The 13,631-nt window shown below is 42.7% G+C and overlaps 1 protein-coding gene across 1 annotated transcript in view; it reads right to left on the minus strand.

Annotated features, from left to right (window-relative positions):
* HEXA (hexosaminidase subunit alpha) overlaps nt 1-13,631 on the minus strand; it is a 31,394-nt gene that overhangs the window by 5,378 nt on the left and 12,385 nt on the right. The window contains exons 4-12 of the mRNA XM_060755319.2: nt 13,255-13,301; nt 10,645-10,755; nt 8,782-8,883; nt 8,467-8,599; nt 8,134-8,314; nt 6,960-7,046; nt 5,061-5,133; nt 1,646-1,826; nt 1,468-1,558 (exon numbers count right to left, since the gene is read on the minus strand). Coding sequence (XP_060611302.2) covers nt 1,468-1,558; nt 1,646-1,826; nt 5,061-5,133; nt 6,960-7,046; nt 8,134-8,314; nt 8,467-8,599; nt 8,782-8,883; nt 10,645-10,755; nt 13,255-13,301 — 1,006 coding nt within the window. The remainder of the gene's footprint in view (nt 1-1,467; nt 1,559-1,645; nt 1,827-5,060; nt 5,134-6,959; nt 7,047-8,133; nt 8,315-8,466; nt 8,600-8,781; nt 8,884-10,644; nt 10,756-13,254; nt 13,302-13,631) is intronic.

The following is a 13,631-nucleotide window of genomic DNA, read 5'->3' on the forward strand; positions in this document are numbered from 1 at the left end:
CAGATTTTGGAGGCCCAAAAACCTTTCAGGGTGTCTCTCAGGATATTAAAAATGCAGCTCAAATGTTAAGGGCAATTAGACCTTGAAAACGGTTGCATTAATACCGAGATTTCAATGTAAGGCTGTTAAAGACGTTGTTAACTGATTTACTAAATCACCAAATTATAGGAAGGTTTTTTTTAAAATGGCAGAAATGACCAATCATGACTTGAACCGACAAGAAGTGGCAACCTTTACTCAAAATAACACCACAGGTGCCTCCATATTGAAATAATGAATTTTTTTAATTGTTGAAAAATTAATGAATTGGGGGGAAGGAAGCGAATTAATTTTTAATGAATGATTTCCAAGCCCTGTTCATAATTGGGATTATGAATATTAAAATTTAATAATAGGATCGCATATTGGTTCCTAAAAAAAGGAACTGCTGAACATTCTCATTCTTTTCCAGCTGGGACGGAAGACGTGAAATGGGAGAAATGTGTGCGTTGACCCGGCAGGAAATGGCGTCTCCCGAAGAATCTATCACGCAAACCAGACATTATCTGCCTACATATAGAAACATACTACGACCCCCATATCCATCGAAGATGCATTCCCAAAACCACAGATAATCGTGAACCATTTTTTAGGACTTCTGGCCTAAGAACTCCTAGAAAATGCTTAGGTAAAGGTAAATGTTTCTCCTGATATTAAGTCTAGTCGTGTCCGACTCTGGAGGGTGCTGCTCATTTCTATTTCTAAACTGAAGAGCCGGCGTTGTCCATAGACACCTCCAAGCTCATGTGGCCAGCATGACTGCATGGAGCACCATTACCTTCCCGCAGAAGCAGTACCTATTGATCTACTCACACTTGCAGGTTTTTGGACTGCTAGGTCGGCAAAAGCTGAGGCTAACAGTGGGAGCTCACCCTGCTCCCTGGATTCAAACCACCAACCTTTCAATCAGCAAGTCCAGCAGCTCAATGTTTTAACATGTTGTGCCACCGCAGCCCCTTCCATGTGGACTGAAACCTATTCCCAAGCCGGTTCAGCAACTTCTCGAGTTCCTTCAAAGTTGGACTACACCCCATAACAGATTCACTTTCACAGAACAACAAGCCTCCATGACGGCATGGAGTGCCATTACCTTCCCACAGAAACAGAAGAGGTTGGACTGGATGACCCATGAGATCTCTTCCAACTCTATGATTCTATTGATCTACTCACGTTTGCATGTTTTCGAACTGCTAGGTTGGCAGAAGCTGGGCTTAACGACGGGAGCTCAGCCCACTTCCCGGATTTGAACCGCCAACCTTTTGATTGGCAAGTGCAGCAGCTCAGAGGTTTAACCCACTGCACACTGAGAGCTCCCAACTACCTGATGCTCCCCTTACTAACTTTCAATGGTTAGGTTGTGTTATTACTGCTTCATTTGGAATATTATCTCACTACAGGGCAGCATAGTGCAATGGTCACTGATCTCACCAGAGTCTCGGGGTCAAGTTGGTCACATCCACGTATTCGCCCCACATACAGGCCTCCCCGCCGATTACCAGTTCCTTCTGCTCTGGGGTGCCTGTCCGGAAAAGTCAAAGATGTGTCGTTCAGTCAGTGAGTCTCATTTATATTGGCCACCCAGGTGAGCAAACACAAGCGAACGCACCTTCAAAGGCGAGAGGCTCCACCTGGTAAACCCCGACCCAGTCCTGGCCATAAGAGATGTGGTTTAGATACCAAGGCGCGGAGAGCAGAGCCCGGTAGCCGGCTTTGGTGACACGAGCCGTCTCCTCTTGGTATGATCCACCATTCTCCTTCCACACATGAATAACCGTCTCGGGCTTCACCTAGTCAAAAGAAGGAGTGCATGAGATATTGGACCTTTCTGGCATGTTTTAGATCCAGATTAGTCTGTTATTTTCCCAAACTATAAGGCTATAGTCCCTCCACATTTGCTGGGTACAGAAAGTGGGAAAATAGACTACTGCAATGCGCTCTATGTGGGGTTGCCTTTGAAGACTGTCCAGAAGCTCCAAATGGTCAGCAGCCAGATTATTAACAGGAGCGGCGCCCAAGGAGCATAGAACTCCCCTGTTGTGCCAGCTCCACTGGTTGCCAGTTTGCTACTGGGCACAATTCAAAGTGCTGGCTTTAGCCTATAAAGCCCTAAACGGTTCTGGCCCAATTTATCTGTCTGAACGCATCTCTCCTTATGAACCTTCCAGGGCTTTAAGATGGTCTAGGGAGGCCCTGCTCTTGGTCCCGCCTTCATCACAAGTACGTTTGGTGGGAATGAGAGACTGGGCCTTCTCAGTGGTGGCCCCTCAGCTATGGAACACCCTCCCCTAAGGATATCAGATTGGCCCCCTCCATTTTGACCTTTCGAAAAAGAGTCAAGACTTGGCTTTTCGAGCAGGCGTTTGCAAATTCAGTGTAACAGACTGTATTTGCAAATGGAATGGTTGACGATATGACTGGACAATGTTTTAACAAGGAGACCCGAATGATATGTGTTTTTAATTGACTTTGCTATGGTTTTATATTCTCTGATTGTTTTTATGGTATTGAAATTGTATTATATGGTCTTGGTACCAACTGTACACCGCCCGAGTCGCCTAGTAATTAAATAAATAAATAAAACAGTGACTCTGTGGCAGGCATGGGCAAACTTGGGCCCTCCAGGTGTTTCGGACTTCAATTCTCCCATTCCTTCCCCCCCCCCCCCTTTTATTTGATACATCCCAACAATCAACAAATTTTTGCCATACAGGACTTATTTCAATATACATTATTCCAAAAATAAATATTCCTAAAATGACATTCTATACATTCCTTAGTTATGTATCACCCAACAACCCCCCTTCCCCCCATTCCCCCCACCCCCCTGGAGCAGCAATTCTAAATCATGTCATTGCATCAATTTAACCATGTGGAAAGCCTGGTTCATAATGCTGTATCTGTTGTCTCCGTCTATTTTGTCAATTAACACAGACCATTTCCTAAAGCAGTCTTGTTCTATTTGTCTATTTATATACTTGTTTTTCCTTTGATTGATAAAATCATTAATTATATTTTCTGATAGATAGGTCCACCAGGTTTCCAAATCCCATTTTGTATCATCTCTCCATCCCCGGGCTATTGTGGCCTGTATTGCGGCTGTCATATTTTTTTTAATTTATTTATTAAATTATTGATTTATTTACTTTATTTATATACCTCTTTTCTCAGCCCTCAGGCGACTCATTTTAGGATTTCTGTCCAATTATTGTTATCTTCATTTACCTTTATGGTGAGGGACATGAACCTGGCTTTATCCCACATTAGTTCTTTCCCTATTATGTCTTCCATCACCATCCTTATTTTACCATAATAGTTCTGAATTTTGATACAATCCCACCACATGTGGGAGAATGAACCGAGCCCCCCACAGTTGTGCCAACATTTGTCTGAGACATTTACCATAATGTGTGCTAATTAAGTGGGGGTTCTATACCATTTGGAGATTATTTTCCTTTGGGTTTCTTTGATCCTCAAATGTTTAATTTTATGAATTCCCCCATGAATTCCTACCAGATTTTAGGAATTGTGGGAGTTGAACTCCAAAACACCAGGAGGGTCTAAGTTTGCCCATGCCTACTCTAGGGAGTGAAACCGCTTTCCGAAATCCCAGAGAGTGAAATCAGGCAATGGTAATTCTTTGGAATGTGGCACAAAGGTCTTCAATTTTCAAATCATTGTTAACGAAAAGATTTTTAGTTTTCGGAGGGCCTTTTTTGTGGAATTCCCGAAAACCAAAAGGGGAAGAGAAAGATGAAAAAAAACCAGCAAAACGAATTCAGAGAGGATATTTTCGGAAAGAGTTGAGTCCACAAAATACGTGAAACGGGGAATCTGTGATGTCTTTTTCTCGGAGCATGACCAGAGTTGAAGCTTTTCTGTGTGTCTCTCAGCCAATAAAAAGCCTGGTGGTGTCCGTGCTCTGATTGGCCGAGAATGGACACCGGCGGCAACTACAATGCCCAGAACCCTCTCTTGCGGTTTGTCTTATTTAAAAAATATATTATGTTTAAAACTTAAAATAATTCTAAAAAAATCAGAAGATTGGTGAATTGTTTTGAAACTTGGTGAGTCTACAGTTCCAAATGGGGTCTATAAACTGAGGGAGGTTCATGCAAATAGACCTTAAAATGGCTGAGGATTGAGCCTTTAAAATTTCCCATTGTAACCAATGAGCCAAATCTCTGCCAAATCAAACAGGAAACACCCCTCCCCTTTTGGGTAACTTTCTGATAAACGAAATGAAGAGTCAGATGAAAACAAATCTGAAAACAGCAGGCCTTTTGGCCTAAATGCACATGACTAATATTTTTTTCACATGTGGTGGATCTGTCATAAAGCCCATGCATATTGGAGAGCTGTTAAGGAAATAATCCAAAGGATTTTGCAACAAAATATATTGCTTTTACCAGAGATATTTTTTGTTGGGATTAGCAAAAGATGACATCAATAAGAAAAATATGGTTTTCTTTCAAAATGCTATAACAGCTGTATGAATAGGTTATGCCATACACTAGGAAACATATATTATATACCAACATATTCTATAAACTGAATTCTGCAAAATTTAGTAGTTTGCTCCACCATTCACTTACAGATGAAATAATAATCTGTAAGTGAATAGTGGAGCAAATTACTAAATTTTGCAGAATTCAGTATATAGAATATGTTGGTATATAATATGTATGCTTTGGAAATAATAATAATAATAATAATAATAATAATAATAATAATAATGAGGAATCTCAAGGTCCTCCAGTGTGACTATGAGGTGAAATAGCTTTCTGAAATCCCAGAGAGTAAAATGAGGCAATGGTAATCCTTTCTATTCTCCTCATGGACTAGTGTTTGGGAGATCAAGGTTCTAGTCCCAATGGAGCCATGACACTCACTAAGTGGCCTTGACACAGTGTGACCTACTTTAAAGGGTCTGTTGTAAGAATAAAGAGATGAGGAGGGTAGTCATATTTATGTACTGATATCAATACAGCAAGGGAGAAATAACAAGAACGCAACAAACCCACCTTCACTTCGTTATCAAAGACCTCCTGCCATACCACATAGCCCTTGTCATAGGAAGAGACAATATCCAGCAGCCTGAAATAAAGAGGATTTGCTAAATGCAAGGATTTGTTTCCCATTCATTCCAAATCCTGGGTTCTCCCCCTCATTGATTTCCCCTTGCCCTAACATTATTATTTTATTATTTATTATTATTTACAGTATTTATATTCTGCCCTTCTCACCCCGCAGGGGACTCAGGGCGGATTACAATGTACATATATACATGGCAAACATTCAACGCTATAGACACGCAACATATATAGACAGACACAAAGAGGCTATTTAACATTCCAGCTTTTTCATGAGGGTATTCTGGCCACCAGGGGGGCTGTCGCTTTGTGACACTGATGAAATACTTCCTCATTCTTTGCATGCTTGCTGGAGATTTTTATGGCGTCGTAAATTAGCCTCCCCGCATAAGCAGTACCTAAATTTCCTACTTGACAGATGCAACTGTCTTTCGGGCTGCAAAGGTTGACAGCAAGCTACACAAATTGGTCAGAAGCTCACTCCGACCCAGGTTAGCTTCAAACTCATGACCTTTTGGTCAGTAGTGATCTTAATGCAGCTGATTCCCAGCCAGCTGTGCCACAGTCCCAGTGCTGAAAGCTTTTAAACCAACCAGGAGCATCTCCTATGGAAATCAAGATTTACATATATCACCAGAAGTGGAGGACAACCAAGATGCAGAATGAGTCACCTAACAGCGCAACCTGATAAAAGATTATTTAGAAAAATATCCCAGTGACCTCAAGCCCCTATCTTTTCATACACAGTGAGAGCAACATTGCTTGGAAGACTGGCAGTGTCACTCTGGAAGATCTTGGAGCTAAAATCAAGCTCACAACAACAAAACACTGGAGACAAGTGGTTTATTCCTTCTTTCCACAATCCTGAAAAGACAGTTCTAAACTTTTCCTACTCAAACCCCCAACTCCCATCCACCCCCTAGTGGCCAAACACTGTGCCCACAGCCTGTTAATTGCAATTTCAATTTCCCTCACAAAACAGATGTTTTATCTCCTTCTATGAACCAACACAAACTCTAAGATCTTCCGGGGAGGCCCTCCTTTCGTTCCCACCACTGTCACAAGTACGGTTGGTGGGGACGAGAGAGAGGGCCTTCTCGGTGGTGGCCCCCCGCCTTTGGAATACCCTTCCAAGGGAAATTAGACAAGTCCCATCCCTCCCCTCCTTTCGTAAGAGCTTGACGAACTGGTGGTTTCAACAAGCCTTTGAGAATGACCAGTTCTAACATTGGTGAATATGGCCTTATACTTCCTACCTATTACCCCGGTCATGCCTCTAATAGGCCCTGGAAATGAGCAGTCACAGACCCGTACCGGCTATTGCCATTAGTCTGTTATAGCACGGTACTTAATACCCAGTCCCCTCATATTTTGAGTTTGCGCTAGCCTCGGCCCGGCCTTTTAATTGCTCTGAACAGGCAGGATTATTTTATATATATATGTGTGTTATTGTGATAATGTTATGCTTATGTTGTTTTGTTAATTTTATGTTATGCTGTTTACGCTGTATATTTTGGTGATGTTGCTTGAAAAACACCCTGAGTCCCGCTCAGGGAGATAGAGCGGTATATAAATAAAGTTTATTATTATTATCTACACTACCTTCCCTAACTGTATCCAGCCTCCCTTCCCCGCACCTCCCTTCTTTATGGCAGAGAACCAAAGCAGCCAGTCCCAGGCTGATACAATGATCCTTCCTCTAGAAGGCAGCTCCTCAGTTGCCCTAGGATGATGGGCATTGTAATCTAGCACCGATAGGGATAGTTTGGTTTGGGAGAGAAGGCTTTTGCAGCATGCACGCTCCTGGCAATTGGTAGGAAGGGCCATTACCTTTGGATGTAGAAGGACTCCAACATGGTGAAGTTTGTGCCAAACCCCATTTTCTGCATGAATTCCTGGATGTCTGGATTAGACTTCCTACATGATAAAGATCAAGGCAGAAATAGGCAATGAATAAACCCAAGCCCTTGCGCAACAAACCTTCTAAGGCCAAATCCTCCAATCCTAAGCACGAATGGCAGTTATGTAGACATTGAGTATTACATAAAGCAGAATTCCTCATGTTCACTTCCTCTTAGAGACCATGACATCAAAATCCACTTCTCAAGAGCACAAGGAGGAAACTACTAGCCACTGAGAAACAGGACAGTCAGCCCTTCACATTTGCTGGCGTTAAGGGTTTGGGACGCCCAACAAAAGTGGAAAAAGCACATATTTATAGGTAAAGGTAAAGGTTTTCGCTTGACATTAAGTCCAGCCATGCCCGATTCTGGGGGTTGGTGCTCATCATTTCTAAACCGAAGAGCGTGTCTCATCTGCACTAAATGTCATTACTAGAGGTGCACAACTCGACTAAAAGGCATGCCATTTCAGACTCTGGGGGTTGGTGCTCGTCTCCATTTCTAAGCTGAAGAGCTGGCGTTGTCCATAGACACCTCCAAGGTCATGTGGCCGGCATGACTGCATGGAGTGCCGTTACCTTCATGCTGAAGTGGTACCTATTGATCTACTCACATTTGCATGTTTTCGAACTACTAGGTTGGCAGAAGCTGGAGCTAACAGGGGAGCTCACCCTGCTCCCTGGATTCGAACTGCCGACCTTTCGGCCAGCAAGGTTAGCACCTCAGCGGTTTAGCCCACTGTGCCTCCGGGGGCTCAAATTTATAAGGGCTACTTATTTTAACTTGTGGTAACACCTTCCTAGGAATCTCTGGCTCCTTCAGCACAACGTGATGGTCAAGTTCTGGAAAAGTTACTCTGAAGGAGCTAGAGGTCCCTAAATACTTTATTAATTTTTTTATTTATTTACTTGCTGTATTTTTATACCGCCTTTCTCAGCCCGTAGGCGACTCAAGGCGGTTAACAGGGCAAAATTCAATAATAGAATATTCAAAATAAAATCAAAAATCAAAAATAAAACTATCCCTCGCTCTCCCTGCAGCCCCCAACACCTCATGTCTCCCCTCTTTCTTCTCCACATCCTTTCAAAAGAGGCAAAACCAACCAGCACGTGAAGTCAACCTCGTCTCCTCCCAGGTGTATGTAGAAGTCCGGAAACACTAGACTAACTTCGTCAAAAAACTTGGTCATGACCTCATATGTTGTATTGAGGATTGGGTTGACGGGCCCATAGGCTCCAGAGAGCTTCTGGCCTGCGTAGCAAGGAGTCAGCAAGCCAGGAACACCTGATAACAAAACAAAAACGCTGCGCTTCAGTTCTAGGCCCCAAAATCCAAGAAGAATATTGATAAACTATGAAATAAAGAGCATCAGAAAAGGGCCAGAGGGAGATTCTTGCAAAGTACGGAAAACATTCATTCACCTGATCATCTCTTACCTGGACCCCAAGACTGGGTATGGCCAGGAGTGTCAAATTCCGGGATCACCCTGATCCCACGCAGCCGGGCGTGCTCAAGCACGATTTTGACATCGGTAGGTGTGTACACATGGGTGGCAGGGTTGTAGGCCCCCTGAAAAAACACAGTGTCAATGGTGCCTTGTTTATTCTTAACTGCTGCTGACTCTGGTGCCCGGCGGGCAGAGTAGCGCCCCCAGGCGAGTGGCACTCTACGCAAATGCTTAATCTGCCTAATGGTTCAGCCACCCCTGCTGATGTTTCAGAGGGATCAGAGAGGAGAGATGTACAGTTTACCTTCCTACTGAGGTCCGGGAATGCCACACTCTCATAGGGAAAGGAGGGGTCGTCCACTATGTGCCAGTGAAACACATTGAACTTGTTGTAGGCCATGGCATCCTGGGGATTCGGAGAACAGCTGTAAGTCACTCCTGCCAGACTCAGAGGAGACATTTATTAACCATTTATTTACTGATTAGCAATTACTGCTGGAAGGTGTTGTTAAGGGACAGTCCTGCCAAGTTCACCTAGGGTTCAAAACAAACAGGCTGTATACAACCCGTTCTGTGCATACTGATGCTTTCACATCAGGCATGGGCAAACTTGGGCCCTCCAGGTGTTTTGGATTCCGACTCCCACAATTCCTAACAGTCTCAGGCACTTTCCTTTTCCCCCTCAGCCGCTTAAGCGGCTGAGGGGGAAAAGAAAAGGGCCTGAGGCTGTTAGGAATTGTGGGAGTCGGAGTCCAAAACACATGGAGGGCCTAAGTCTGCCCATGCCTGTCTAGATGATAAAAGTGAGTATGGATCGCTAGACATTCTATACAGGAAGTTCCCAAGTTATAAACAAGATAGGTTCTGTAGGTTTGTTCTTAAGTTGAATTTGTATGCAAATTGCTACAGGAATAATTTTTTTTAAGTGTAACTAATGTCACGTATGTATATATGTATAGTATATATAGAGTGAGAGAGAGAGTGAGAGAGAGAGAGAAGAGTGTGCTTTGGCTAGCATAGGGAGGGTTAACTCTCTTTCAGGAGTGAATTTTCTTTCTGAGGGATAGATTTCTCTCACTTCCAATGGTCTCGCCCCCATTCTTAACTATAAGTATCGTATATTTGAGTATAAGCCAAGTTTTTCAACCCTTTAGGTTGAAAAAGCCTCCCTTGGCTTATACTTGAGTCAATGTTATGAATTATTTTATTCTGTTTTTGTTGTTATTATTATTACATTTCTTACTTTACTCTATTTATTATTATTATTATTATTATTATTATTATTATTATTATTATTACATTTATTACTTTTCTCTATTATTATTACATTTATTATGGACCGGGCTGTGGCGCAGTTAGTTAGTAGCCAGCCACATTAAATCACAACCGAGAGATCATGATTTCGAAGCCAGTCCGGGTCGGAGTAAACTCCTGACCATTAATAGTCTAGCTTGCTGTTGACCTATGCAGCCCAAAAGACAGTTGCACCTGTCAAGTAGGAAATTTAGGTACCGCTTTATGCTGGGAGGCTAATTTAACTAATTTAGAACACCATAAAACCTTCCAGCAGCGTGTGTATGAATGAGGAAGTACTCCATGAAGGACTCCGTGTCACAAGTGGACGATGAAGCGGCAGCTCCCCCTGTGGCCGGAACTGAGCATATCCTCATAAAGCCGGAAATTAGGTGCCTTCACTTATATTTAGATTGGCTTATACTCAAGTATATACAGTAATTTGTAACTTGGGTACTGCCTGCACTTCATTCCCAATCACCAAAAGTACAACTTTCAGACTTCCTGTAGCCACAAGAGCCATTTTTGCAGCTCACAAATCCCACTGGAGGCCATACAGGACTATCATTATTGTTATTTTATTTATATTCTGCCTTTTTCCACCAATAATAATGGATTTTCTCTAAGTGGAGTTATACATTATTAAAACAAATACCAAAAAATCAGTAAAACAAAAGCATCAAAACATAATTTATATAGGAAAGTAATTTACAATTCATGATAGAGAGTACTTAAAAAAACCAAAAAAATAGAACACTACAATATCACATTATTTTCACTGCTCTTCCCATTCTCAGATTTCTGTTTGTGAACAATCAGAAGAATGAAATTCTTGACAAGGCCTTTGAGATGGGGCTACTGCCCTCTAACTTACCAGGGTCTCCAGAATGGCACTCAAAGGCAGGTAATGGCGAGACGTGTCCAGCAGAAGACCTCGGTGAGGAAAACGGGGGAAGTCCACAACATCGGTCTTGTTTACATAGAACTTGGCAGGGAAGAAGCAGAGAGTATTTATGAGCTCAAGGTGTTCCAACAGCAGATTAAACCAGATCTATAGCTGAAGTAGTTGTGAACCTGGAATCATCAAAGTTGAGTTTGCTTTCTGGTTTCAGAAAAGATACTGTGCTCAAGTGCATAAATATAGAAGACTGACAGTCAAGACAGGCAGGGTAGATCAGGCATGGGCAAACTTTGGCCTTCAAGGTGTTTTGGACTTCAATTCCCACAATTCCTAACACCCGGGGTAGATGATACATAGACAGTCACGGTCATGGAAAAATACTGTATCCCTCATCTCTAATGCACAGTATTTTGTAATGATACATAGGCATAAAAATAAAGGGAGCTGGACAGGGAGAGTGTGACTTTGCTGGTTCTCTTGGACAGCTCAGCGGCTTTCGATACCATCGATCATGGTATCCTTCTGGGACGACTCTCCGGGATGGGCCTTGGAGGTACGGCCTTGTCGCGGCTCCGGACCTTCCTGGAGGGTCGATCCCAGATGGTGAAGCTGGGTGACACCTGCTCGGACCCCTGGCCTTTGACCTGTGGGGTCCTGCAAGGCTCCATTCTGTCTCCCATGCTTTTTAACATCTACATGAAACCGTTGGGAGAGGTCATCCAGAGTTTTGGAGTTGGGTGCCATCTCTACGCAGATGACACACAACTCTACTATTCTTTTCCACTTAACTCCAAGGAAGCTCCTCGGGTGCTGGACCACCATCTCCCCAAGGGGACTCGGAGCGGCTTACATGAGGCCAAGCCCGACAACACATCAAAAAAACAAAAAGCAGTAAGCGTATAAAACAATACAATTAATATAAGTCACATATAAACAATAACACGCAAGGATTTAGAAAACCTATGGCTGGGCCAAATGTAATAATTTAAAATTTAAAAAGCACTGAAAGGGTTAAATGGATGCAATGACTCAGCAAAACCTGCAGTTCAATATAGGCAGGTGTGCCTGTAGCTTAGGACGCCTCAGTGTTAGTTGCCTTCAGTCTGAGAGAGACCTCAGTATGAGAAGTCTCCAGTGTTACGAGAGGCCTTGGTGAGAGAAAGGCCTCAGTGTGAGAGGCTTCAGTAAGAGAAGGCTCCAGTGTTAGTTTGCCTCAGTATGAGAACGTGTCAGTGTTAGATATTAGGCAAGCCCCCACGCTAGCAATCTTCAGGAGGAATCTGAAAACCTGGCTATTCCATTGTGCCTTCAGTAATTGAATGTAAGAAACTCCCTGGCCAAATTTTGCACTAAATGTCCTTAGAAGCACTTTATTTAAGGTTTGTGCAATTGGATCCTCCTTCATTCTCGGATCCTCATCCTGATAATTTACATTGCCCTGTCTCCCAGTGTTTTTAAATTTTTAGCCTTGAATGTGGCCCTGCCCAGTGAAATCCTCTGTTTTTAATTGCTTGTTTTATATTGTTTGTGTCATTTATTTTATTTCATTGCATTTTATGTATGTTATTTTCTGGTATTGTTTGTGTTTCTATTATAATGTATGTACTGTACTGACGGGCGTGGCCTAATGTAAGCCGCACCAAGTCCCCCTGGGGGAGATGGAGCGGGGTATAAATAAACGTTTATTATTATTTATTATTAGTTACCCTCAGTATGAGAGACGCCTCAGGATGAGGAGGTCTCAGTATGAGAAGGTTCCAATGTTAGTTTGCCTCAGTATGAGAATACCTCAGTATGAGAGAAGCCTCAGGATGAGAAGGTCTCAGTATTATTTTATTATTTACTGTATTTGTATACTGCCCTTCTCAGCCCTCAGGCGACTCAGGGCGGTTTACAATGGCAACAATTCGATGCCCAAAAACACCATAAAACATTTAAAAACATTAACACATAATATAAAACCATAACAAGAATATTAAAATATAGATCACTTGCGTATGAGAAGGCTCCAATGTTAGTTTGCCTCAGTATGAGACTGCCTCAGTGTGAGGTAAACCTCAGAGTTAGTAGGCTTTTAGTGTGTGAGAGGCCTGATAGAAGGCTTCAGTGAGAGAAGCGCCAGGTTGAAGACCTCGTGTGTGAAGCCCCAGTGTGAAGGCTGCTGTGTGTAAAAAGCTACTGTGTGAAGCTCCTGTGTAAGTTCGGTGTGAGAGGAAGCTCAGTGAGTGCAAGGATCTGCATGAGAAGTATCTGCATGAGAAAGAAGCCCAGCGTGGAAGCAAAGAAGAAAGTATAACGAACTTTGTTTGTGTTGTGTAAACCTTGTTCTTGTAAATAGTGCAACCATATTATTTTGCTATTTTAAAAAGCCTCCTATGTAAGAGATAACATTGGTCTGTGTGTTTTTGTTCTATTTATCAGTTTGGGCTACTGGTGATGGGTCACGGTGCTGCTAAGTTCTTCTGTTGTGCATTTATGAGGAGGGTCTTTTGTTAATAAGCCCACTCACCTCACAGATTGCAATGGAAAGTGTCCATGCAGGATTTTATCAGTATGCCACCAATATATAATGCATGTACTTACCGTCCCATACTCATCCCTCCATGGAAGCTGGGTGAAGGTCTCCAATCCTGTGGAACAAGGGCGAGTCCAATGTAATGCATTGTTGGGGTAGGAAAAGTAAGGTCTGAGAGATAACAAAAAAGGGCAACTCCCACTCTCAGTCCCAAGAGTCTGATTCAGAACATAAAGTTCAAAATTAGTTAGAAGTATTGTAAAATACAGTGTTTTTGCTCCCACAAGCCCACACTCCCATTCATCTGCACCATCCATCAGCACCAATGAAAAAAGTTGTGCTTGGTCTGGCAGGCCAGAGGATTGTGGACAGAAAATGTTCCGTGACCATTCTGATGTACCCGTATATATTTGAGAATAAGCCAACCTGAATATAAGCCGAGACA

This window comes from Anolis sagrei, chromosome 9 (genome assembly GCF_037176765.1).
Source record: "Anolis sagrei isolate rAnoSag1 chromosome 9, rAnoSag1.mat, whole genome shotgun sequence".
Taxonomy (NCBI): Eukaryota; Metazoa; Chordata; class Lepidosauria; order Squamata; family Dactyloidae; genus Anolis; species Anolis sagrei.